The following is a 27329-nucleotide window of genomic DNA, read 5'->3' as shown; positions in this document are numbered from 1 at the left end:
AAAGTACATTTCACAAATGAAGATTGATGCATTACCAGCAAAAAGTTTCTTAAGATGAGACTGAATAACCAGGGGATTCGTGGACTGTCCTAAAATTTCTAACAAGTCATCATCTCCAATGAAATAGAATCTTGGAAATGCTGAGCGCTTTTCCTATATTAAAACAAAATAAATCAGTTTTGTTGACTTAAATTCAAACTTACTGACATTCTTTATAAAAAATTCTGTTAATGTTGGCTGTACCTCCAAAAACTCATTCAAAGATTTCTGACATCTCTGAAGCTGGTCAAGTATGGTAAGTAGAGTATTTTTTATTCCTGTCCGGGCATTCAGTGATGTTACCCTATTGTCACTCTTGATATCTGACATAATGGATCTTGACAGAAAAAAAAAAGAATAATTAATAAAACCATTATAATTGTAATTTAAATATTATATATTAGTTATGTAAATAAAAAATAACACACAGGGAAGTAATATAAAGAGTTGATATATAACTTTCAGTTTTCAGTATTAATGATGAAATACTGCAGAATTTACATCAATATCCCTCCACTGTAATTTAAAACCAACTGTTTTTTGCTAAAATTTCTCTACTCCAAGCCAAGAAAATTCAGTTCTTGTCTTTTATTTCCTTATAAATCATTTCAACTCAAACCAAGACAGATAAAGGTACATATCTTACTATATGTCTAAAATCTACTCCCTTTTTATCTTTTGACTTGTTTGGATCAGATAAAGCATCTGTCTCTCCCAAAAGTCTATCTGTGTATCTCTACTGCTGACAAGACTAATCTTGTGTTTGGCTGCCTTGCTTATGATCTTTTATGTTTCATGTGATTCCTTTCTTCACAAGCACCACATTAAATGAAAACATTACCACCCTTACTCAGAAATGTCACTCTCGCACATATATAACTACTGAATTACTGTTGTTGACCCTCCTCTCCATACATATTCCAATTGTTCCCATATATTTTCACCATGAAAAATGTTCTGGACTACACATGTCAAAGATATTAGAAATAAATAAGTCTCACTCCATAACACTAACCTGAAGTTTTCATCAACTCTGTTAAAACGAGCCTGTTCTTTGGGTAGAGCTCCACGACCAAATATCGGTTCCAAATAGACCCATTTCCTTTGAATTTGGTTTAAATTCTGCAGATACTCATCCAAGTCAGCTAGCTTTTTTTCCCAGATGGACACTTTATCTTCAAAACCTTTGTAATATGGAGAGTCCTTAAGAGACTGTAGAAGACAGCGATGATCTCCAACTTGGTTGACTATGTCCTTCCAGTCTTTAATAAGCCTGATAGTCTTGCCTTGGCTGTCTTCATAATCCGTTAACATAAAGACAGCTCCAACTCCCCAGAGTTCAAGCTCACGTAGTGCTTCTCTGATTGTGATTTCACCTTGGGCTCGACAGTTCAAATCCTATTTAAAAGTAAAAATAGATTTCATATGAAACTACAGAGCTTGCAATAAACTTTCCATTCAAAAATATAATGCAAGCTCTACTCCTATAGTAATAGCATTGTATGCACAGAACAACACATACGGCATAACAGAAACCATAAAAAACTATAGTTCCTTTATCTGAAATTATTCATACCTTAAGTTCCATTGCTTTTTCTATAATGGCATCCGTCACTTTCAATAGGTCTCCAAATAACAAGCCCTCAAGTGTAGTGCCTCGGGGAAGACCCAGAAGACGAAAGAGATCCAGCCAATGGTCTGAAGAAAGATGTTCTCCCCTGACATATTTTAGGAGTGGAATTATCATCTATAGAAAAAATGCACATGTGAATCCATCTAGTCTTTATGAAAATTGCACCTCTTTGATTATAGACTGACATGCTATTCGAACAAAAAAAAAAATTAAATTTGTAAACTGAGGTACATTTTTTCCAATTCCTGGATTTAAAGTTTAGGATTATAATTCTGAAGAAAACTCATTATTAAATGTGTGTCTATGTAAGCTGCAATGATCTTCCTATTCACTGTATGGAACTAAAAGGTTCTCAAAAGTAAGTGAAATGTGCAAAACAGTATCAGAATATATTTTGTTAAATTTTAACTGATTTTATTGTAAGAAATTAACAATGAGCTAGAGAATGAAGTCCACTACCCACTAATACCACACCATTTTTTTGTTTCATAGGCCTTTTTGCAATTCATAGAATCATAGAATTATTTGGGTTGAAAAGGACCTTAAAGATCATTCCAACCCCTCTACCATTGGCAGGGACACCTTCCACTAGACCAGGCTGCTAAAAACCCCATCCAACCTGGCCTTGAACACTTCCAGGGTAATAAGCATCTTACTTTATATTTGTCCACTTCTTTTTGCAACTTTACTGTCATTACAGTATGTTCTTCCATCTTCCTCATTTTGTCATGCCAGTGAAACAAAAATTCTTCAAATAGGTGTGTTTTACTTCTGCATGAAAATCAAAAATAAAAAGGTCATAACAACACAATACTACAACCACACATGTATGTCAATTAAAAATAAAGTAACAAAATCATACCTAAAAGTAATCCAGTCTTCTTTGGCTTTTTCCTGAAAACCTTCATAAAACTCTTCATACAGTGCCCAGACTTCTGCACAACTCTTAATATCTTGACTTACAACTTCTGACAATGAGAAGTCAGGCTCTTCCAATTTAAAATGATGGCATTCTTCACTGAATAAAAAGATCACTGTATTATGAATTACATTATTCTATTGTACATTTATGGTTTAAGAAATGGTATCCTACAGAAATAATCATACTTTTTTAAGAAATGTTATTGGCTTTATTGAAGAACACTGCTGCCAAATCCAATTTCCTTGTAGTCTCCTTCTTGAATAGAAATAATAAAGGAATATGAGGGATAACTCTCCTACACAGTAATATTCTCCCATATTGCCAATTATTTTCCATAAACTGCCATTCATTTTTTTACAAGAAAAGTTAATTAATTTGTTCCTTCAAAAAGAAAACTTGAAAGAAAATAATTTTGAATTGATTTTTTCTTTCTGCTGGGTAAAAAGAATATGCTAATTTTATTTACTATCATTTACTTGCCAAGGTAAGAAGTTAAATAGAAAACTTTGTCCTCTCAAGATCTCTAATAATTTACTAATTATTATTTTTATAATATTTATTTATTAATTATTATTTGTTTACTGAAAGTAGCCAGACCAGAAAAATCCTTTCCTTTTGCACAAGTCTACCAGATAGGACACTTACTCAAGAAACAGGAGACGTGAGTTCCTGCCCACTTAAGTTACAAGAGGATCAAGGTCCTTCTTGGACCAATATTATAAACCTTCTCTCAGTGAGAATTTCAGAAGTCAGCATCAAAACTCCTCATGTGAAAGCTTAAGAGACTTCTCAAATTTTTCATTAAAAAAATTCTAGAAAAACTTGGCTTGAGAAATTCATGTTATGTAAAATCAACAAAAAGGACCCTGGAAAGCTAATGAAAAACAGGTATTACAAATTAAATTCCTCATATTAACTGTTGTGATAAAAATTAGTTAACATTTTCTCAGTTACTATTGCTGCAAAAGATCCATACATTAGTGAATAAGATATACAGGGAAGTAAATATACATACATGAGTTTTTCTTTCACAGTTTCAAGTTCATCAAATTCTTTTTTTTTTTCCTTTATGATCTGAGCACTTTTCTCAAGTACATCCTGATCCCCCGTTTCAATGACATCATCACTTGGCTTTAGCTGATCCCAGCGTGCTTTAAATTTTTCCAGGTCTTGAAGATACATATTAATACGTGAAATCACATTTCCTTTCATCATTTCAATCTGTAAAGCAAGAGGTAAAATTACATTCCTTCAATGGTTTGTATCTACAACAATGATCAAAACCAAAATATCGACTTCAAAACTTGGTAACTACAATATGATCAAAAATCAAACTCAAAAAACTTCTTGTATAATTCCCCAAGAAACAGTCCAACTCTATTCTCCTGGTTTTGTGGGTTTTTTTAAAGGGGTACTATTTTTTTTATTATGTTGGTATTTGAGACCTATTTATTCAGCTATGCTATCTAGCTAGCCAGCACATTACAGTGGATAGAAAAATTGCTATATTTGTATGGCATACGGATATCCTCAGTAGAACTTCAAATGAGTTCAGCAATTTGCCTATAGACTGGAATTACAGGACTGTGCATAGTTTAGCAAAGTTATGTGAAAAGAAAAAAAACAGCTCCAGTACTAAAAGCATGATAAAGTAATGAAAACGCTATCTTTTAAGTGTTATCCTGTTGCCTTCAGTTAACCATTGCATTTATTAAGTCATTTCTGTTACGAGACAGTTGTTTTGAGACAAAAGTACAACATTGCAACATTCATTTCAGCATCAATTCAGCAGAAGTTTCACCTAGTTGCTGCTTAAGAGTTTAATTATTCTTCCTTTGAAAGCTCTCCCTCAACCCAGTAACACTGGTTTTAACACTGAATTGAGAATATTTACAGATTTAACCTAAGGAAAAAAAGTATTTTTCCAGACTTATTCAAAATAATTTCAACATTTTCAGGTAAAATGTTAATCTTTCATTGTTACCTGTTCTACAATCATAAGCTGGTGGCTTTCCATCATTAATTCAAATTTATCCCATGTAGCTCTTAGGCTACTGATAGTGTTCAAACCTGCACCAGCCACAGTTCGCAGAAGTTTGTTTTTATCTTCAGCCTCTTGAAATAGGAGAAAAATCTAAAATCAGAAAGATTAAAAATAAATGTGTATGCAAAAATTCAGCAAATCCTGTTTATCTAAACTATAAGCAAATATATATGAATCACCATGTATGCACAGATAATAAGATTATATACAGCTGCTTTTTTAATACTGCTTATAGAATAACATTAAAACATTGGAAGAGTAGTATCTGATTTACTTAGAGAAATTCTAAATCTTGATCCTGCCATGAGATATACAGAAGTGAATGATAACTATGAAACAGATGAGTTTCCTTATACATTGCACAGATGACTCAATCAAATTGGAGAACAGCAGCAGAGCAACAGAATTCTATAAACATGTTTATGTGTGTGCTGGGTCTGGCTGGGATGGAGTTAATTTTTTTCATGGTAGCTGCTATGGGGCTGTGTTTTGGACTTTTGTTAAAAATGATGTGGTAGTACAGGGATGTTTTAGTTACTGTTGAGCAGGGCTTGCACAGAGTCAAGGTCTTTCCTGCTCCTCACCCCATCTACCAATCTATGGGCAGGGGGAGCACAAGGAGTTGGGAGGGGACACAGCCAGGACACAGCTAAGCCCAACTGACCCAAGGGATATTCAAGACCACAGGGCATTGGGCTCAATATAGAAAGCTGGAGGAAAAAGAAGGAAGGGGATGAGAGGGGGGGCATTCAGAGTGATGGCATTTGTTTTTCCAAGTTGCTGTAACGCATGATACAGCCCTGCTTTTCTGGAGATGGCTGAACATATGCCTGCCCACGGAAAGTGGTGAATGAATTTCTTGTTTTGCTTTGATTTTGCACTGCTTTTGCTTTACCTATTTAACTGTCTTTATCTCAATCCATGAAATACAACCAGGCAGAAATATTCCATGCCATATAATACTGCCCTTTTCCTTCTTTCCTTCCTTCCCTCCCTCCCTCCCTCCTTCCTTCTCTCCCTCCTTCCTTTTTTTTCTCTTATACTCATATAAAAGAGTACTGTTTTTTGTGACCTGATAATGCAGAAAAAAAAGTTCATCTTTTTTTCCCCACATATTAAGAGCCGACAAAATTTGAAAGAGAAACCAAACCAACTCTTTTAAACTATGCAAGCCAGAAGAGTCATCTGAGATACACACAGTTCTACACATTTACCAAAATGTCTGCTATGTACGTTTTCCTTTAAAAATTAAGAGATAAGAGGCACTAATGCTAAGAAGCAATTCTCTTCAACATCCAAAAACTCTCCCAGAGTTCCTACAAAATGTAAATAATTACACCCAGCAGCTGACTTCATCACTGGGACTTGATTCAGTTCCTCACAAACACATGTTTCGGGACATCTGAGATGTTCTAGGGCACTTGCATGGCCTCCAGTTGCAACTATGGAAAGGTAGAGGCCTCACAGAACTCCTCTGTTATGTCTGCCAGCCTTGTGAGGATGTTGGAAATGCATCTCAGTAACTCTAGAACTGCACTTTTGGGCAACTGGACCAGACTTCTGCTGAGTATATTAACAGCGCATGCACTGCAGACACCTGCACATACAGACCTAAACTCAAATGTACTCATTTAGAACTGAATCTTTCAAAGCGTAAATATTGCCCGGTTGGGAACAGTTAATATGGGTTTTGCAGAATTCCACAATTTTGTAGAACTGGAGCTCTTTAAGGACATCAGTAAGGGTATGGATGAAGGAAAATTAAATCATACATTCCAAATTAAATCATATATTTCCAAAAAGCTTTTAACACAAACCCTCACCTAAGGCATTTAAGGAAAACTGATAACCTTGATAAAAGAACAAAGGGCCTTGCACAGATAATTAATAGGGTAAAAGACAGAGAACAGCATTAGGAGGAGACAGCTAGTTCCTGCAATGGGAAAACGTCACCCACAGAATTCTGTAGGTACCTGTGCTGGACTGCTCAAGGTGTTTTATAAAAGAGTTGGAAAAGGAGACCAACCTGTGACATGATAAAGTTTACTGATGATATTATGTCACTTCAAGCATTAAAATACTTCACCTGTGAAGTACTGCAGAATGAACTTAAAAGAAATAGGGGCTAATGATACCAGTGACAAAAACTCAGGAAGACAGCCATGAAGTGATGTAAACATGAAAAAATAAATTTTACATGTACAAGTTGAGTTCTAAGCTAACAACTGAACTTCAGGCTTGATATCTTGGGGTTATGACAACTAATTTTAAAAAAATGTCAGCTTAATCTAAGCAGGAGAAAGCAAATCAAATGTTAGGAGTCACAGGAGTCAAAAAAATAATAAAAGAGGTAATATTTCTATTTCATCATATAAATCCATGGTTTATTCATATCTTAAACATTGAAAAAATTCTGTTGGTCCCACAGAAAAGTGAAACAGAAAGAAAGGACTTACCAAAAGGCAACAAGGATGATCAAAGTTATGTGTGGGTTTATGCATAAGAAAAGCTTAGGTAAACTAACACTCTTCAATCTAGAAGAGACACAGCTGATACCAGACACAAAAAAGAAGAATACAATCATGTGTCATGAAAAGGTCCATATCTCTCCAATATAAGACATAAATGGTATGAAGTTAGCAAATGGCAGGTGAAAAAAATATAAAAGAAAGGGTCCTTCATGTAATGGGTAATTGATCTACATTTTACCAGAATATATTTTGGATGTCAAACATGTATTTGCAATCAAGAGAAGATGAGGTAAGGCTGTCAAGAAGAAATCACTGAGTGTTACTATATGTTTAGGAACCACATAAAACTCAAAAAGGTTCTGGTTGGAGGTTAGAAGTAAGGACAAGTATCAAATACTCTGTCCCGATTTTATATTTTCCCATAGGTAAGCCACTCTACTGCTGGACACAAATTACTGTGCTACATGGACTACTGCCTTGCCCCTGCATGGCCACTGCATGGTCTATACTAGTTATTATTCAATGTAAGTTTTCATACTAGAAAGTAATTGCATTTTTTATAGCTGTTGTTCTAGATATGATAAAATGGTATCTTACCCCTTCTTTTCGTTCATGTAGGCTTAAATATTTTAAATTGTCTTCTGCTATTTCCTCTACAGTCTGGGGCCTAATCACTAATGTTTCCATGGCATCGGTGAGAAATGAAGAAACATCACAAAGGTGAGCTACATAATGGTGGAAAACAAAGTTATCATGGAGAAAATATTGGTAGTTTTAAATATCCAAGTCAGACAAATGCACAATCATATAACATTGTCATAAGTATGCAAAGTATTTGCTTAAAAAATTGCAGACTCCAATCTTACATACTACCTCAACAAAAATTGCACATTTGTGTTTACACATAGTTTTTTAAATGTAAACCACTGCACTCAATGTATGATTTAGGCCATAAGTATCAGAGCCCCTTCTGAACATTAAACATAAATACATAAGGTATTTGTTTATATACTTTCAAAAGCTGTATAGGTCTTTTTTTGGGTAAACAGAAACAGACGTTAAAATTGCCTTTGAGTTCTTCAGGGGGTTATTGGGGTTTTTTTTTGGTTTTGGTTAGGTTCTTTTAAAGAAGGTAAATAACTAAAGCCACCTTGCTTTACATATTGAAAAGACTCAAAAACAAAAGCTTGATTAAGCTATAATGTTCTGTTTTCCTACCAAGGTAGATCTTTTTTGATACTGAGAAGGAAGCTGTACATTTCTGCATAACCCCTGTTCTGTATTTCCTGTGATGATTGTTAGCTTTAAAGCACAAAGCATGGTTATTTCTCATCATCTACACATTATTCCATTTTGTCCTACTCCTCAAGATATAGACAGACAACCCGAAATTAGGGAAATGTTTTACATTCTTTAACACTCTGTGTTTTGACAGTCTAAGTGACAAGTAACTCTATGAAATAAGTCTACGTTATTCAAGACTCTTCATGAAGCATTTCAGTTTGTAAAAGAAAAATCTAGTATTTTTAATTACAACATTTTATGATGTCTCCTCAAACACCTAAGTAACTTTCCTCTCTCAAACATCAAATAAATTTTCCTCTCTGAAACAACAAAGAAATATTCCTTCAGATAAAATAAACACGCAAAATAACGTTCACATGTATTCTTTTACATCTGGAAGAGATGCGGCCTAAGCAAGTGAACAGGAAAGACACACATGGACATCAAAGGGTCTTAGGTTAGGCTTGTAGTGAAAAAGTAATGTTGAGGAGCACACAGTAGTAACAGATTACTTTCTCTGCACTGTGATTTCTGCAGCTCACTGTGTCTGAGAGTAAAATATTTCTTTAAAAGAGTATTTACATTAACACAAATGTCCCCAAGTACAATAGAAACAAACCCAAAAATACTATCATTGAAGTTATTTACCTTGAATACATTTCCTCAAAGAAATGACTAGAACATCATACAACTTCTGGATGAAATCATCAATTACAGTTTTGACAGGGTTGCAATTGACAGTTAAACAATCTATCCTGACAGTGCTTCAAGAAAAAAAAGACAGCAAATATTCAGTAGCATACCTAAATGTCAGTCTGTCTAAGACCTATGCGCATCTATAGTTTACCCTCATTTTTTTGCCTAATAAAAAATTTGCCTCATAATTCTACAACTAAAAGTCATAGCTTATTGGGAAAATTACTCATACTATTGAAATATTTACACCAATTATGCACATATATGCAGTTTTATGGGGACTGAGGTCCAATGCTCTGCTTCTCTAAATATAACCAGCGCCACAAAATTCAAAAAGGCTATTACCATAATCAAAAGAAAAATACTATCATTATTTGTACATTTATGTCTTTAAATCTCAAATTTCCATTAGTTTACTAACCCTGCCTTCAATAGTCCTAAGAACAGAAGAAAAGCCATAGTGAGTCATTTTAAGGCCCCACATCTAATATCTCACAGTGACCACAAGTAGATGCCTAAAGAACACTAAGAAAAAGTCTACCTTATTTGATACTTTCCAGAGTATCCTCCCTCACACCAATATTTTCAACTCATAGTACTTCTTAGCAACATGTTGCTTCTGGCTATAAGACATATCAGCCAGTTAGTTTCTCTTCTATTTATCTCAGCCTGTCCAGACTGACGAGATCTTTACTACTCAGAATATCACTTAGCCAACAAGTTCTACTAGTCCATTCTCCAGAATGAAATGTCACCTCTTTTTCCTTGTTCTGAAAACAACTCCTTCTAGTTTCACTTAAGAACTCTAACCATATAGCACAGTAAGTTCCATGGGAATATATGTAAGAATAAAAGCCTACACTAGCATGTTTTAAATTGTAAGTTATAAGAGGTAATCAAATGTTTCAATACAGGAATTATTTCATGTATAAACATTCACTGTGTCGTTTGCTAACTGCCATATATATTTCTCATGTACAGGACTTAGCTAAAAGATTTTTAAAAATATCACACTTTGTAATATTTAAGAATCAGCCCTGAATTTTGATGGAGTTTCCCATCATATCAGACAAAATAATTAAAAGTTTTCAGAGAAGACTGAACAGATAAAAGACAGTAAGTGTCTAAAAGTAAAATGGAAAAATGAAAACCTAAACATTCAAAAAGTACATCAATATTTTAAAAACTCTAGAAGTTCTATCTATATCTCCACGTAAAGAGAAAATCTCTATTTTACTACTACCTTTAAAGTATCTGATAGAATACAGTGTTCAAACAAAAGAATAGAGTTACACTATACCTTGGAAGACGTTCTGCTTCTTTTCCTCTCACTTTTAATGCCTTAAAGTTTTTTTCCCAGTCCTGCTTGCTAAAAAGATGCGTCTTCACCAAAGATTCCATATCTACTTGGCCAATTACGATCCATTCCTTCCCAACATCATTTTTCATTTCATGGAAAAGAAATATTTTCCAGAATAAAAAAAAAAAATGTTTCTCAATAATATTAAAATGTTTTCAAGCAACATTCTCTTTAACCTTAGTGCCCCTTCAATTACCTAGAGATTCTCTTCGCGCAAAAATCAGGAAATACAAAATGGTTTTACATATTCACACATTTCAGGATAATCAAAACAGCAGGACTGAAAAGACAGCTATAATACACAGGTTTCGATGGGAACTGTACATATATTTCAAGGTAGGCATATGCTTAAGTGGTTGACTAACATGGGTCAACTTACTAAGGTTTTGCTTATGTGCCTTGCAGAAAAGGACAATAATGCACACGTCAATGCTCAATTATTTCTAGGGTGTCCGAAGCATACACGAATACAAATCTAAGATTAAAAAAGTATGAGTCAGTCCAATACTGAAAATACCTTGAATTGATTAGAAACGTCTGTCAGCCTTCTGAACAAATCTTCTGCTTTACTGAAAGCAGTCAGAAATCCATTTGCATTTCTTTCAGTCATAACAGTGAATATAGATTCATCATCTGCTTCACTTACTCCCCTAAACTGATTTGGAATAGAGATGAATCTCTTCATTTCTCTGTAATATCTAGCTCGTACTTCTTCGAAAGGAGGTCTGAATTGCAACCGGCCTTGTCTAAGAAGTGAAACAGATAATGAAAAATTAATATTTTAATGTAACCTGAGCCTAAATACTTTCTTATAAGGCAAAAAAAAAAAATCTTACTTGAATGTTAGATCAATATTTATCTCTGGTAAATTCTCATTGAGTGCTTCTAAGCCCATTTGATACTGATGCTCCAGAGCTTTGTAAAGTTGATGATTCCAGTGTTGTCTCCAAGCTTTCATATCATTCGATTTGAAACCCTAAAATTTAACAATGTTAATTTTTTATTTTATTTTATTTTATTTCTCAAACCACAATTATAAGCTGAAACTGCACACAGTACAATGTCTGAAGACTAGGACCTCAGTAAAGTTCACTGAAGTATCACACCACTGGAACAGACTTCCCAGGGAAGTGGTCATGGCACCAAGCCTGTCAGAGTTTAAGGATCATCTGGACAACATACTTAAGTCATATGGTTTAGTTTTGGGTAGCCCTGTGAAGAGCAGAGGGTTGGACTCAATGGTCCTTGTGGGACCTTTCTAACTCAAGATATTCTTTGGTAATGTGACCAGTTTGAACATTAGGAAGATCTAGAGTTATTGCATTTATTTCAAATTAATATAGGAATAACAAAAAAAAAACACAAATCAATGAGTCTCTATGGCAGTTCAGTATAAGAACTTCACTGAGGTTTACTATAAGATTCTTCAAGGTTACTCTAAAATGCACAGGACTCAGCTAGAAATAAGATAAAGAGTTGGTTGAATGAGAGATTTAAACCTATATTACAATGTAAGCTACCTTTTAAACAGTATTTAAAAAAAATTTTGTGTGTTTACACAGACCAATGTTAACTACTAAGTTAGCAAAGATTTTATCTCAAAGAATTCAGACTTTCGTTAGAATCTGCTACACTGCACTGTAAGAAAGTGTAAATCTCTATCTATCAAGTCTGTAAATGGTCTCTTACAAGTAGTCCAGGGATTTTTAAAAGGACAACATAAGCTAGAGAAGAAATTAGAAGCTTCTTCCAGTTTAACAGGTTCTCTTGTTTAATTGAATAGTGATTTAGATAGGGCTTTCGAGGCAGTCAAGGGCTGCTGCAGAAAGTTACACACTTAAGGCCTGCCCTACAATTCAAGGCTGCCCAGAGGAACTCTTCCAACAGAAAGATTCTACAGATTAAGAAAATCTGAAATTGTCTCAATTAAGCCTTCAGACAATCATAAATAGGGTTTAAGAAATATGTAAAATCTTGATGACAACAGGAGTAAGGCTATACCATCTTGTAATTTTTGGACGGTGAAAAAGATATATTTGGTTAAGTTTTATAACTTCAGTCAAAGATATTTACAAAGTCGATAATATAGTTTTGTTAATTTTCCATCTAAAAAAATTCTGTAATACGAAAACAATTTTCAAACAGATCCTGAGGCAAATATAGATTATTTTCATAAAATAAAAATCTGCAAACTAAACTTCAAAAGAAATTACAAACTAAAAGTGGAATCAATACACATTTATTTTTCTTATTATCCTTAGAAAATGAAAACAAAATTATAAGTAAAATACTGTAAAGATACTGCATTTATTTGACTGGCAAATACCAACTGGGTTTGCATTAGAAAGGTTAAGAACAACACATCCGTCTAAGAATACAGTTCTTTGATTGCTGAAGGCTATAGGAAAAATTAAACTGACTGGAATAATACCTCAAAATAGATTAGGTGATGTAATATTACCTACCTACTTAAACATTCTTAAACAAAATCTTTATCATCTTAATGATATTAAAGGTCTTTTGCTACTCAAATGATTCTGTGATTCTACTCTAAAAGTTGACAGTTGATAAGTGAACAAAAAAAAACTTATCTTTTTCATTATTTCAGGCAGAAGTGCATTTTAATTCTAAATTTTATACATTTGTTCTATTCTATCCAGGGATCACTCATATCTGTACCAATTTCTTTGTTTTACTTTGCATTAATGGCTCAGACATAACTGATCTACATTATCTAAGGTTTTTCCATTTCTTCATCTAACACATGTCATTGACCAAAAGTTCTCCTATGACTAGTGTGAGATCAAAAAGATTGCCTTCCTCCTCCTCATCTGAGATTTTACCTCACACCTGACATTAACCAGTACACAGTTGGTTTTCCTGACCCAGCTAGTAACTCCTTAATTAAAATTAATTCAATCATGCCATGTTTGAGTCTTTAATTTTGATTACTGTTGAAAAGTCAAATGTTCACAGTTTGCAGTATGGTAATGAAACCCTGCCTGTGACTCGAGGCTGGCAAAACCAGTTCTGAGTTCCTGGAGTCCATCCTTCCAACGCTGCTGCTGCCGAAGTAGATCAATATTCATAAGCGATATAACCTGTTAAAAGAATTTTAAGGAATAATAAACATACTCATCACCATGTAAATGAAAGAAAGGGTTAGGTAAGCTATAAGAGACACAATTTCCATTTCATATGGAAAATGTACCTTTTCAATGAAATTTGTGTGCCACTTCCTTAGTTTTCTATTTTCAGTGGAAAGCCGTTCAGCAGCAGCTTGAAGTTTTTGGATATAAGCTTCCAGTTCTCTGGGATTATCCCATGTTATTTGAGCTTTTCCTCCAGGACCAGATTTTGAATGCTTTAAAAACATACAAACTTTGTCAGATTTATTGACAAATATAGTCTACCAGCTAGCATACAGGAAGTGATAATATGCGAAAGTAAAAAATGGAGGACCTTCCTTTCCCTAACTGCATTAGAGACAAAATAATCTGGCAAATCACAGACATGTAGGCATAGCATTATAGCTACATCAATGCACTGGGGCAGGATTAATGACAGACTCTTAACAGAGTTTGAAATAAATTATGTTGAGACTTCTGCCCCACAAACATAAGCAGACAGCTCAAGATGAAAGGAAATCTTAAATTTCTCTCTCTTTGTTCTGCACAGACCAAAACCAAAAATGTGACACTAATAATTGCTAATCAACTTCATCTGTTTATCATTAAATACCTTTTTTTTTAAATTACAGTGTAAAACTTCACATAAGCAGATTTGGGAAGTTTCATTTCTCTGGGCTTTTTATCAAGGTTCTGGTGATTTTATGCAGTAGAAAATCAGAAGACAAAAGCATCTGAAGTTCCAGAGCTAGATCTATTCCTAAAAGATGCAGGGCAGAAATCACATTACATAGGAGAGAGTATGTTGTGGTTTTGAACACCTGTGCACCATCACTATCTTAGGGGTTGCACACTGAAAGAATCTGTAGCATAATCTATAATCAGCTAAAGCAAAACTTAACAGTTTGGGAACTTTTTCCAGGACACTTTTGAATCTACAGTTTGGTTTGCAGTCTTCACCATTTTTTACGAACTAATCCCAACACAAGCATCCCTTCTACTCCCAGCCCCAGTTCTTATAATCTGTCTTGCAAAACGTTTCTCAGGAGTGAGTTTCCAATTGTTCCTGTAATGCTTGCTCCGGTGGCACCGTTGGCACCGTTCTCCAATACAGAGTTTATGGGCATGTTATAATTCATGAGCCATTCTCACATTGTAAGAGCATTAGAACAGGCTGGAGTGCTTGAAACTGAGAAAAACCAGTAAACTGAAATTCATTATAGACATGCTTCTCCAGACACAAAATAGAGATATGTTGTTAAAAAAAATGTGGATTGTAGTAATGTTCATATTGTCCCTTCAAAGCAGAAAAATTAAAATAAATAAAGTCCTCCAAATTGACCCAAATTCCTTAAAAGAACCTAAGGACAGTGAACTTCCTAGCAAAAAAGAAAAGAAAAGAAACACTATTCTCAGAGCAACTATATTATTTCTGAATACCAACCCACTGTAACAAACTGCATGTATAAGTCAATAATCAGATAGATGCACAGATTCTTTGTTCTTAGCCTAAAACAGAAACTAGCTGGCTACTTCTAACCTGCTCAAAACACAAATTAGAGATATTCAAGAGAATTACAAAATCCAGAGAGGTTTAATAATAGACAAAACAGTGAAACCATTCCTTAATACTAATTTATCTCCAGAATAAAGCATATGCCAATCTTATTAAACAGATCAAAATAATATTATTTACAACAGCTAACACAGGAGTTATGTTACCAACTATTAAGGAATTGACCATATCATAGTTCAGATGCAATTCAAACACTAAAAATAATTCCTGAGAGAGTATATTATGCTAATATCCAAGTTAAAAAGGAGTAAGCAGTTGTTTAAATGAAAATATATATTTAAAAAAGGCCAAATGATTTCAATAAACATTAATTAAATAGGTGGTGTTGCTTGGATGGGAAGGCTACAGTTAAAAAGTCCAGCAATAAACGCAGAAAAAAGCAGCACATAATAAGAACAGATACCATTGAAATTAAAAATACAAAAAGAGGATAATTCTTTCACCTTAATTATCTGTTCAAATGCTAGAGCAGACTGTAACATCATTGGCTTCTGACTCTTAATCATTTGTTGATCAATAGAATTATAAAAATGTGCCACCTGTAAAAATAGAGATTAAATGTACAAGAACAGATAAAAATATTTATATGCAAATAATTGTAACCAGAACATTCCTGAAAATATTGCCCAATCAACCTCATTAAGAAATGAGAACTAACTACACAAGTAAAATTTTTAGAAATATATACATATAATGCTAATGTGGTTCTATCTTCTTCTAGTAATGAATTCTAATAGAAAAAAGGCCGCTTCTTACACATCTGAGGTGATTATGCTTCACCCTAAGTGAAATAGGTTCAGTCTCTGATTTGTTATAAGTGAATTAGTTCCATTATTTTATGCAAATGTTGGCATCTAGTGCCATTTCAGAGACCTTCACGTATCAATGACATCCGCCAGGATATGACACGAGCTAAAAATATCTGTTTACTTCCAGATGGACAGCTGGAGTAAGAGGTATACCCTACAACTTGCTTTAGTTGTCCACACATAGACATTTAGTGCCTTTTGACATAAGTAAGGTTTCTACTTGGGCATCTGTAAGTGATCCAGATGTGTGGGTATCTTGCAGGTCTTATGTCATCTCTGCCTTAGCTGTACGGGTATCTCAGCTATCAATGACACCTCATGTGAATAAAAACTTTCGTAGCATTGAATGCAATCAAAAAAATACACCACCCACTCCCCCCAAAAAACCTACACATATTTCCATTAAAATACTTATTAACATATTTTCAGTTGAAAACTAGCAATAGTGAGGACGAGTTGCTTCATTTTATGACATTTTCCTTTCAGTCACAATAATCAAAAACTGAGACTAAAATCAGGTGATCAATTAATTACTTGTCTTATTCTTGTATATTCATGCAGTAACTTCACACAGCTTTAATACTATATTTCAAAAGAAGATACATTCTGAAATAGTAAAGCATTTCTTTATTTTTGTTTTCTTTTATGGACTTAGCTAATTTGTTCAAGAAACCACAAAGACAGAAAAGACAGCAGCCTAGAAAAATTCCACAAACTAAAGCTGGGAAGTCAGAACACGAAGTTATTAATTTAATCTTATACCTGTTTAAGGATGACTGCCTGCTTGCAGAACTTTTGTGCAGTGTTTGCAACATGCTGTATTTTAGTTGGTATAGCAAATCCAAGTGCTGATAGCTGACGTACTTCTCTTAAGAGAGTCACCAAACGATCAGAATAAAGTATATTCAATGTTCCAGAAATGTGATCCAACTCCATCACAGGGCTATTAGCCTGGATACTGAACCAAAATAAAGTAGATTACTGAATGTAATGTGATATTTAACCATTCTTAGATGCATTTTATCATAATAAACTATTCTAAAAAGCTTGATGTCACTATTATGTTTTTCTACACTTACTAACATTTTAATTTACTCAGAATTTTTTCCAGTAACCTTTCTTTTAATTCAAAGCCAATGAAGACAATAAGAAATTAACAATGCCTATTGGTTTTGCTTACAAAGTCCTTCTGGTTTGTCACAATAGTTAACGTGTAACTCACAGCTAGACAGTATTTCTCAAATACACTGTATCCATCATAATCTCTCAAGTAGGCACTTTACAGGTCCCAGTCTTCAGCGTTGCAAAGGGAGAAAAATAATCTGAGGGAATCAGTCCAAGAACCAGGACTTGGATCAGTAAAGCACTTTGATATATGCAACCAAATACTAATAAGAACATCAGCCTGTCTTCAGATTTTACTTCATTTTTTTTCTACTTTAGTAATGCTTCTACTACCATCCTTCAAGGCTTCTTTCATAAAAACTTCAGCTTTACTCATTTTTACTTTTTTTCTCATCTTTTTTCTAGTTTCCATATCCATTGTATTCCCCTTTTTTAGTGAGCTACCTCTTTTCTTGTCCTTTTAATCACATGACATCTTTTAAAATATCACAGTAACAAAGTTTTATGGTACTAATAAAATTAGATGGCTCCATTATATTGGAGTTTATATATAATTATATTAGAGTGCTGAATCTGGTTATTTGCCATACTTGAGCATTTTTCGTAAAATAAAAGTTTTCACATAAGTATCAACTCCTTATCCTCTGAAACTGTAGACAAACTCTTTCCAAACGAAGTTTGCAACACAAGAGATTCACACAGAAGCTATGTGGTCAATGAACTAAAACAAAAATTGTTAAAATATATTTTAATATCCTATAAAGAAATGTCATTATTTTGGGGAACATAATTCATGAAGTTTAAACAGATTTGCTTAGTCTTCTTTAATCTGTCCTATTTAGACTGCAGAATTTCTTGTGAATAACAATTAAGTTGTTACTCTACATGTGACATCTGTATATCACAGCTATTCTCTAATCTCATCTGGTTTCTATACATAATCACTATATGGATTACAGTGGATAACAAGTAATAACAGTAAGCACACCAAACATGTCTTTCATTCCAGATGCTAACAGAAACCGCAGGATTTGTTATTAACACTGTCCTTTATACTTCACCTTACCAACCAAGACTGGCAGGATGATGAAATTGTCATAAATTCTTCTATTTTGTTTTTCCATTCATTCTCAATTCTGTATTTTTTTTAATCTCCTTTGTTGAGTTCTAATGAATTACACCACACTACAGATTTCATATTTAATAAACATAATTTATTTAATAAACATTATTTAAACAAGAATGTATTTACCAAAGTCCTGACTTGGAATTTGATAATTCTGACTGGATATTCCTAGACCAGTCATCAAATTGTTCTTGTTCATATACTTTTAACTGTTCCAGAAAAGAATCTGCGCTTTGATGAAAAGTTTGAAATCCAGATAAGTCAGACAGAAGGGCCTCTGCCAGCTTGATAGCATCATCCACCTTAAACACAACCGCAGAGAAAAGAAGCTTAACTTCCCAGTATTTGATCAGAAAAGATAAATCACCACAATAAAAATCACTATTACAAAACATCCAAGTGGGATGAAAAACTGATTAAAATTGAAAAAAAGAAGTGAATCCTGACTTGTGTCCCAGATGTTCAAATTCTCATTACAGTAAACTGGGTCTGAATAACTTGTCACCACAGGTGTCTACCACTATTAAGATACCTCGAGTATCCCACCTGGTCTTCAGTTAATACTCCATAAAGGTACAGATCTCCCATGAATCTATTGTATCTAAAAGGTCCATGACAGTACTCAAAGGTATTTGAAACAGTTTCACATCTATGTGTGGACAAATTAATCAAAATCCCAGTCAATACAATCAGTGGAGATTTGAGAGCAACTTAAAAATTTAGCACAACTTACATCAGACATAAAAGTGATACATGTAAACTAAGCTAAGTCTTTGGTAGACTAAGCAGAAGAAATAAACCTGAGCTGCTGATGTTCTCTTTGCAAGGGACATAACAAAGTAACATCTTTAATACCTCCATCCCTTGTCATGTTCAGCTGAAATGGGCCCTGAAGATTTCTGCAAATCACAGGTAAATGACAAAAAAATGGGGTAATAGTACTGGGTTAATAGTTATTCCGGGATAAGTAACTTCTGTTCTCATTACAATCTATAGTTATTGTAGATGGCACTTCTGTTCACAAAAAGCATTTTGCTTTTCACGGGTCAATGTTTTCCAAAAAATATTCAAAGTTTCCAAATAAAGTGTAAATACAAACTAACAAAACCAACATAAGTCAGTCAAATATGTTTTAAACACAATCTGTTGTAAAAGAACACTGAATTGTACATTTACTGTAAAGTAAAAGTTTTACTGTCCATGTAGTAAATTCCCCAGCAGGTACAAATTCAAAATGCACTACTAAGAAATCTCTTCAATTTCAAGAGGACACTACACAGGTTGGTAACAACAAGTGAGAATCACGATGTCAGAATCTGGCTACCTATGAATCCTAAATACAATTTAAAAATGCAAACAGGAAGATAAAATTTAACAAAAATTCATCCTCTCTGAGGTCTTTTTTGGTTGGTTGGTTTTGGGGTTTTTGGGGGTTTTTGGGTTTTTTTGGTTGGTTTGTTTGTGGGGGTTTTTGTCGTTGTGTTTTGTTGTTGGGGTTTTTTTTTCAAAAAAAATTAAGTCATAAAAGCAGGTAGCTCAGTTTATTATAAAAAGACTGTCTTCTGGGTCTGTTAATAAAATTCAACTTAGCAAGTAGCACCATTGAGAATGAATCTTGATTATGCAACTCTTGGGAAGCCCACAGTTTTTCTGTGTGGAATTCCCCACAAAAATGTCAAATACCGTGTCCTACATTCTATGATAATACTGTCTCTAAACAGTAGTGGAATCTGTTACCTTCAGTTCCAGCTGCCGTACCCACACAATATTATTGACAACTTCAGAAAGGTTCTTGCCTGACAGTGGTCCAGAAACATCACCAGGTACACCATGGCATCGAGTTTCAAAGTCTGTCTGATAGTCTAATACAAGCAAAAGATTCATTAGTCCAGAAATCTAACAGAACAACCTTAGTTGTAGTTATAAAAATATAATAGTTATACTGACATAATTCAAGAATAAAGGATCCTAGTATTTGCAAAAAAAAAAAGCAATTAAATACCTTTGACATAATCTTGAAGTCCTGCCAGCAATGTTTCCCTTTCAAAAAGCAATTCTTTGCTTATATTTGGATGCTTTATCAGTTCCTTATGTTTCTGAAATATTTGAAGAAGCTGGAATATGAAATTTTAAAGAAGTTATTGCTTTCTACTGAAAAAAAATGAACATGTTCTGACACTACTGATTACTGCTGCTTATAAGTAGTACTGTCTCTGGTTCTAAGCATTTATTCCTGTGCTCTAAACTCACTACTTAAGAATTCAATAACTTGATCTTCAGGAAAATTTTCAGACTACAAAAATACCCATACCTGCTGAGGACTGTCCTGAATTTCTGAAATAAATTTCTTCAATTTGCTTGCTATTTTTTGTTCTGCTGGTGCAATAATTCTTTCATACTGAACGATGGCTGCTTTCCATAATGGCTAGAGATAATGAGTTCACGTTAGTTTATGATTATCCATATACATCACAGAAAGACACAGAAAAAATGAGAATAAATTAAAAATTAAAAATTGAAAATTAAGCATTATACCTCTGTGTAAGGATTGTAGTGTACAGGATTTAGGCCAGTAAAGGGTTCAAACACTTGAGCAGGATGTAACGAATTTTGTTCTCCAGCTGGCAAAAAGAATGTAAGTTTTTCATGCAGTGTTCTAACAGTTAGCACCTATGGGGAAAAAAGTATTTGATATATCCAAAATAGCTCTACATAAAACTTACATTCAGAAGTATCAATCTCTCTCCTTTTTACAAGAAACTTTTGAAAGGCTCAGGTAAACATAGATTATGGAATGCTACCTGACTCTGTAAAGATTATAAAAGTGTTTAACTCTCTTTTTAACTTGAAACAATATTGTTTAATTCTGTGTCTAATGAAACTGATCTCTATAATTGAAATCTCTACCTCATCAAGACGTTTGCCAAGTTTGGCTAGCAATTCAGGGGAATATTTCTCATTTTTCCATGGATGTAGAGTATAACGTTGCCACAGCTGTCCAGTTAAGTATTCACAAGCTGATACCCACTGCTCACAAATCAAGATGCCAGCCTTTATACTTTCTTTAACACTGTGAAAAGGATCCTCCCACAAATTCAAAGCTGCTAATTTTCTCTGAACATATCTACCTAGCGAGCCACCTAGAAGACAAAAAATGTATAGAAAAGCAAGATGTTATGTTTGCTTAAAATAATTCCTACGCCACATTCCAATTACATTTTTAAAAAACTAGTGTAATGTCTTGATTTCAAACCACACAAATGTACCAATAACGGATTGTTTTAGATTCAACAGATCTCTTGAATATCTCTGAGTTAAACAGAGGTTACTCCAATATCAGAAGCTGATGGATTTGGATTTTGAATTCCACACACAAGCACCTGTCCTTATCAGCAGTAATGGCAGTACCTGACTTCCCCCTGCAATCCTTGCCCTCATGCACACACATATCTGGTAGCAGCAAACTCACTGCCTATTGCCTGTCCCCAAACGTGGGGCTGCTGTTGAGGGAATGAGAAGAAGCAACTTCTCTGCACATCCTGCTCTCATCTCCACAAAGACGAAATCAACCTTTAAATGGGGGTTTATGTAAATAAATTTTCTCCTCTGAGAGAAAGAGGGAGTGCAACAGAAGTATGACAAATCTACTTCACCAGCAGAAATGGATCCACCTCCATCTTCTTACTATCTATCATCTTCCCAAGCATGTGTGAAGGCATCTACCAGAACTGGTTGAATTATTGCATACTAGAAGGCAAATAATATTCATGGATCATAATTATAAGAAGTAAGCACCTTAATGCTGTGGGCTATTACTGGTGCCTTTACAAGGAAGAAGGCTTTTGCTCAAGGAATCATTCTACTTTTTCTCAACTGTTCATTCAATAAAGACTGCATAAAGGTTTACCTATTACATCCAAGAGATTATGCATGCGTGACTGTGGATAAGGATCATGTTCTGTTTGTCTCCACACACCATCAACAGTATCCTTGGTACTCTCCACCAAATCCACAGCTTCAAATAATGATAGAGTATCCAAGTTGTAATAATCCTAGAAAAAAAAATGCCCCTTAATATGTTTACTTTGCAAGTAGTATTGTAGAAACATTTATAAGTTTCTGAAGCTGGCAAGCGGTATAGTTTCCTAGGGTTTATTGCATAAAAGAATATGTCATAATCCTCTTAAAAAACAAGCATTTGTGTAAGTTTATTCATGTGAAGAATTCATTGATATCTGAAGCATTGTTCAAGAAAGCATTTTATGGGTGCTAAAATTTTTGCATGATAGCACTATTATCGTCCTTTTTATAACCTTATGAGTTGATCTCTAGTTCAAAAACTGTAGAATATTGTTGTATTTCTACAGCAGATCTTAGTACTCAATGGTCAAATCTGTTCCCAATTACATGTTGGCATCCTCACGCACCACTGTCACTACAAACTACATGAATGTCATTTAAAGTAAAATTTTGCCTAAGAAAAAATAACTAAATAGTTATATACTCGTATATTTAAAAAGAATGTAGATATACTGACATAAATTTCAGGGGAAGAATATTTTTTACTAAATCTAGAAATATATCACCGATTGCACAAAACAAAACATACTTTTGCAATGTCCTCAAATAGGTCTTTAAAATATGAAGCTCTCTCTTTACTACACCATTTACTTCCATGACGAGCACATTCTATCCAGAACTGAAATTCATCTGTTGGTGTAAGTATAGCTGCAAATAACAACAGAAAATATTTATATATGAAATAAATTGATTGTTATAAAATATTTTCAGTCAGAACATCCTTTATAAAGCAGGCTTTTACTATGTAGTTATGTAAATATCTTTCAACTTCTGATTCTGACTAGATACAGTGTAAAGGTCAACTCTGGTCTCTTGGTATAACCATCACTAATTCCATCTACTAACCACAGCCTGCTATACTTCACACTATGCAGTCACCGGGAAGTCTAAAAATTCAACTTGTAAATAAATTATTTACTCCTAATTTAAAATTAATTATAAAAAGAGATAACTGCAAAACAAACCTCGCACATCATCTTCACAGAATTTTGTTCCTGTGTAATTAGGATCTGATCTTCTGAGAGCAGTACTCAAGCCAGCTTCAAGTTCACTTAAAAGTTTCTGGAGTTTGGGATCAAATGTTTTACTCCATCTCTCATCCTGTAATGAAAATTTCAAAAATTGTGACTCACATGATTGAGTAATTATTATTTTCCTCCCATTAATCTTAAAAGAAAAAAAAATCAGATTAAGTAACCAACCACATGGCGGGACAATGTAATAATATTTTTTTTCTTAAAGTCAAAGAAAAGGACCTCATTCTCTTCATTTAACAACTCAGAATAATACTGCAAAAAAAACCCATTTTTATCACAAAATCAAGTCAGTTGTTGGCTTTATAAAGGCACTCTGAAAATGTGTTCAAAATCATTTGTTAGTTAATTGTATTAAGTTAAATAAATCTGGACTACTATAGCATAATCTGGAAATTGCTAGAATCAAATACGAAAAGTTGCTGTGTTTTTCTAACATTATTTTACTAACATTCTCACATACAATAAATTAAAAATATTTAAGTGCTGAAACTCCACTTGTTCAGCTTATGAAATATAGTGGCCATGGTTTTTCACACAATATTCTTCAATAGAACAGAAGAAAAAGCCACCGAAAATTTAAAAAAAGCAAAAACTATGAAAAATGCAGGTGTAAAAATTAACCTAGAGTCTAGTGTACCTATCTGCCACTTATTAAAGAATCACAGTATGCATGACACAGACCTATGCATTTCATACAAACTCCAAGAGTTTGTATCTAAAAACAAGTAAAGGACACAAGGCTGGCATTACTGTTGGAAAGGAGGTAAGGAGTTATTTTCTTCATTAACCACCCCTTCACAATGTATTCCATGCTTCCAGTCAGGCATATGTATGACCAGAATCCTCCTCTCCTCCTTACTGATAGGAGGTGAAGTACTTTCTATAACTCAGAAACAACAATCACCCTTGTTTAATCTCTTAAAATATTTTGGGTTTAAAACATAAAACATTTAGTTCAAAATTAGTTAACATCTTATGGAATTTCAATGTCTCAGTATAAATCCACAGAATTGGTATATTGCTCACCTTCAGTAACACTGGTGCAAAAACTTGACGTACAGCTTGATAAAGGGTGTTAATTGGTGAATTTAGCATAGATGACACAAGAATATTACTATGAAGATTATCTTCTGTAATTACATCAGGTCTCAGCTTAAAGAACACCAACACGTTATTCTCTGAATCAGTAGCCTCAATCTGTAATAATCAGGAAGACAGGATTTGTTTAGAAAACTGTCAGTGACTGCATATTATACTAAATCATGTACACCATTTACACAAACAATTTGTATCAAGAAAAAAATATAAAATATCATATTACTCCCTTTGGGCTCTGATAACATTCTGGTAGTATCTGATTTGCACAGAAAATGAAAATTTTTATTATACTCATTTCTGAGCCCATAGGAACCTGACTTCCAACATCAAACACATAAAGCCTCTTTCAGCATATAATGTCTGTAAATACCATATTTTCTTACTCTATTTTGAAAACTCCACTTTCTGTAGACAAAACAGAAACTCTGTCTTGTGCCTAGAGAAAAATATACGTATTTTTTAATTGTATTTTTATGCAACATACCTTTGGGAATATTTTTCTAAATATTCTAACTATTCTGTATTGTTCTCCTGAGTTTGTAAATATGTAACTCTATTGCAATTCATTGATTTCTCAAGGATAGAGAAAGGTATGGTCTTTCATTAGTCATCAGTCACAATTCATGTTCCCTTCACAGCCCAATTTATGAATAAAGTTCCAAATGTTGCCATAAATCAATTACTAAAACGATTTGTGGCTGAGGAGAATTCATAAAACAGTAAAATATTATTAAACATTTGATAAATCAATAGCAAGAACATATGCAAGCTGAAATCCCAAATTCTGCACAATTATAAACAGCTGTATACTCTTTTCTGTTAAAAGAAATGGAGGGATAGGAAGATCAGCTTTCAGTTTTACTGAACAGTATCAGTTTTTGCTTTCTTATCAGCTCTTTAGCTCAACACATGCAGACATCTTCACTGAGATAACAGGTATGCAGTGTAGCACTGATATGAATCTGATCTCCCACAGCTGCTGAAAGCTGCTTTGTATTTTAGACAGTGGCTCAGCAGCAAACCCCCAAAATTGGTACACATAAATGTTCACTTTTGCCTGAATATAGAATGCACTAGTCTTAACCAAAGAGGCACGTAAGTTACTGGTCCACAATTCACATGTTAAGGACACATTACACTCATCTTCAGTGCAGAAAAGATCTGTCACTGACATAAGGGACACCACATCCCTGGTCTCACAGCAGAACGACAGGACACATGCCAAGACCCACATTTTGCCTGTACACTCTGTGCAGCAGGCACTACACCATGGTCTGATTATATAGTGACATTGAGTGCACATCACACCCCATGGTATCACTCAGATGAGTCACTCGCTGAACACAAACACTCAAGGCAGGATATTTCACACAATCAACCTAAGATTTGGTCATAGATGGACATATCAGTTTGAAAAATGCATGCTTTAGACAAACATCCACCTTGGGACTTGTCAAATATCAGTCATTGTGCCATATACTGGGTCACATTCCCTGCATGGACATTGGCCACACAATCCTTCCATACACCCATGACCAGGAAGAAATCATACAGCAGACTCCACCTGGCATTTGCAGTAGGATAACATGCCATCCTCCAGGCTGCATTACATTCACACAGCGACAATATACAGCACACTAAAACTGCATCAGCATGGGCACGATCCACTGAAAAACGTATCACCAGCTAACCATATGGTCTTCACAGACTCTTGGGCCAGAGTCTTGGTTTTAGCTGGGATAAAGTTAATTTTCTTCTTAGTACCTGGGGCAGTGCTGTATTTTGGTTTTAGAATGAGAATAACACACTGATATGTTGGTTGCTGCTGAGCAATGATTATCCAAAGTCAAGGAATTTTTAGTCCCTCGTGCACTGCCAGTAAGGAGGTGCACAGGAAGCTGGGAAGGAGCATGGCCAGGACAGCTGAACCGAACTGACCAGAGGAATATTCCATACCACAGTGTCATGCTTAGTATATAGACTGAGGGGAGTTGGCCAGGAGGCACCAATCACTGCTGGGGAATGGGCTGGACATGGGTGGTGAACAACTATATTTTTGCATCGCTTATTCTACTTGGGCTCTTTCACCCCTTTTCATTACAATTATTAACACTACTACTAGCATATTAGTAGTGGGTTATTATTATATTGCTGTTATTATATTTTACTTCGTTGTTCTTATCTCAACCCCCAAAAGGGGTTTAACCTTTTCTTTCCGATTCTCCTCCCCACCGCGGGGTGGGGGCCGCTCAGTGGTACTTAGCAGCCGACCGGGGTTAAAACACGGCAGCCGCCAGTAACTTGCAGACACAGAGACCTGCACAGATATTCGCAGTAGGGAGACGTCTCCCAAATCTGATACCAGTCTTTACGGACAGTAAGCCTGGGATGACTGCGGGCTCTGCGTTCCCAATCGCACGCCGGGATGCGGTGGACACGCGGGACCCGGCCATGCCGGACACTACGGTACCTTATTGGAGGTGGTGAGCTGCGCGCCCGAGTGCTGTACCACGAGCAGGAACTCGTTGCCGTCGTCGAGGAAGCTGCTCAGCTCCGGACGGGAGTGGAGCCCCGCCGCCAGGGCAGCACAGCCCGCCGGATCCAGCCCGAAGTAGTTCGCAGCCGTGGCTGAGATAAAGTGCTTCCTCGGGTCTCCCTCCCCGGCCATGCTTGCCGGGCGCACCCTGTCAGGCAGGATCAAGGCAGAGGCGGATTCAGAGCCCCTCGGGAGCACATGGAGGGACTGGCGGGAGAAGAGCTGGCGGGAAGGACGGCGGAGCACAGGAGGAGAGGCCCGAGAGTACTGGCGTCCCCGGGAGCCGTCACTATGGTGACCGAAGATGGCGGCCCCAGCGCGCAGGCGGGGTCGGGCCGAGTGGCGCCCGGCAAGGGCCGCTGCCC

At 35.1% G+C, this 27329-nt stretch overlaps 1 protein-coding gene across 1 annotated transcript in view; it reads right to left on the bottom strand.

Moving 5' to 3' along the window:
- Positions 1 to 27264, bottom strand: part of DYNC2H1 (dynein cytoplasmic 2 heavy chain 1) — a 157511-nt gene extending 130247 nt beyond the window's left edge. The window contains exons 1-28 of the mRNA XM_018071346.3: positions 26899 to 27264; positions 24357 to 24527; positions 23259 to 23394; positions 22823 to 22941; positions 22121 to 22265; positions 21121 to 21353; positions 20749 to 20883; positions 20525 to 20638; positions 20216 to 20327; positions 19951 to 20075; positions 18340 to 18515; positions 16725 to 16920; positions 15597 to 15692; positions 13661 to 13813; positions 13452 to 13550; positions 11286 to 11425; positions 10967 to 11195; positions 10390 to 10517; positions 9042 to 9157; positions 7707 to 7834; positions 4579 to 4728; positions 3610 to 3815; positions 2535 to 2690; positions 2329 to 2443; positions 1616 to 1786; positions 1055 to 1437; positions 244 to 376; positions 36 to 153 (exon numbers count right to left, since the gene is read on the bottom strand). Of these exons, the coding sequence (XP_017926835.2) occupies positions 36 to 153; positions 244 to 376; positions 1055 to 1437; positions 1616 to 1786; positions 2329 to 2443; positions 2535 to 2690; positions 3610 to 3815; positions 4579 to 4728; positions 7707 to 7834; positions 9042 to 9157; positions 10390 to 10517; positions 10967 to 11195; positions 11286 to 11425; positions 13452 to 13550; positions 13661 to 13813; positions 15597 to 15692; positions 16725 to 16920; positions 18340 to 18515; positions 19951 to 20075; positions 20216 to 20327; positions 20525 to 20638; positions 20749 to 20883; positions 21121 to 21353; positions 22121 to 22265; positions 22823 to 22941; positions 23259 to 23394; positions 24357 to 24527; positions 26899 to 27096 (4381 nt within the window). The 5' untranslated portion in view covers positions 27097 to 27264. The remainder of the gene's footprint in view (positions 1 to 35; positions 154 to 243; positions 377 to 1054; positions 1438 to 1615; positions 1787 to 2328; positions 2444 to 2534; positions 2691 to 3609; positions 3816 to 4578; positions 4729 to 7706; positions 7835 to 9041; positions 9158 to 10389; positions 10518 to 10966; positions 11196 to 11285; positions 11426 to 13451; positions 13551 to 13660; positions 13814 to 15596; positions 15693 to 16724; positions 16921 to 18339; positions 18516 to 19950; positions 20076 to 20215; positions 20328 to 20524; positions 20639 to 20748; positions 20884 to 21120; positions 21354 to 22120; positions 22266 to 22822; positions 22942 to 23258; positions 23395 to 24356; positions 24528 to 26898) is intronic.
- Positions 27265 to 27329: the final 65 nt, after the last annotated feature.

This window comes from Manacus vitellinus, unplaced genomic scaffold (genome assembly GCF_001715985.3).
Source record: "Manacus vitellinus isolate BGI_N305 unplaced genomic scaffold, ASM171598v3 scaffold_2_pilon, whole genome shotgun sequence".
NCBI lineage: Eukaryota > Metazoa > Chordata > Aves > Passeriformes > Pipridae > Manacus > Manacus vitellinus.
This window is presented reverse-complemented; position numbering and strand designations above follow the sequence as displayed.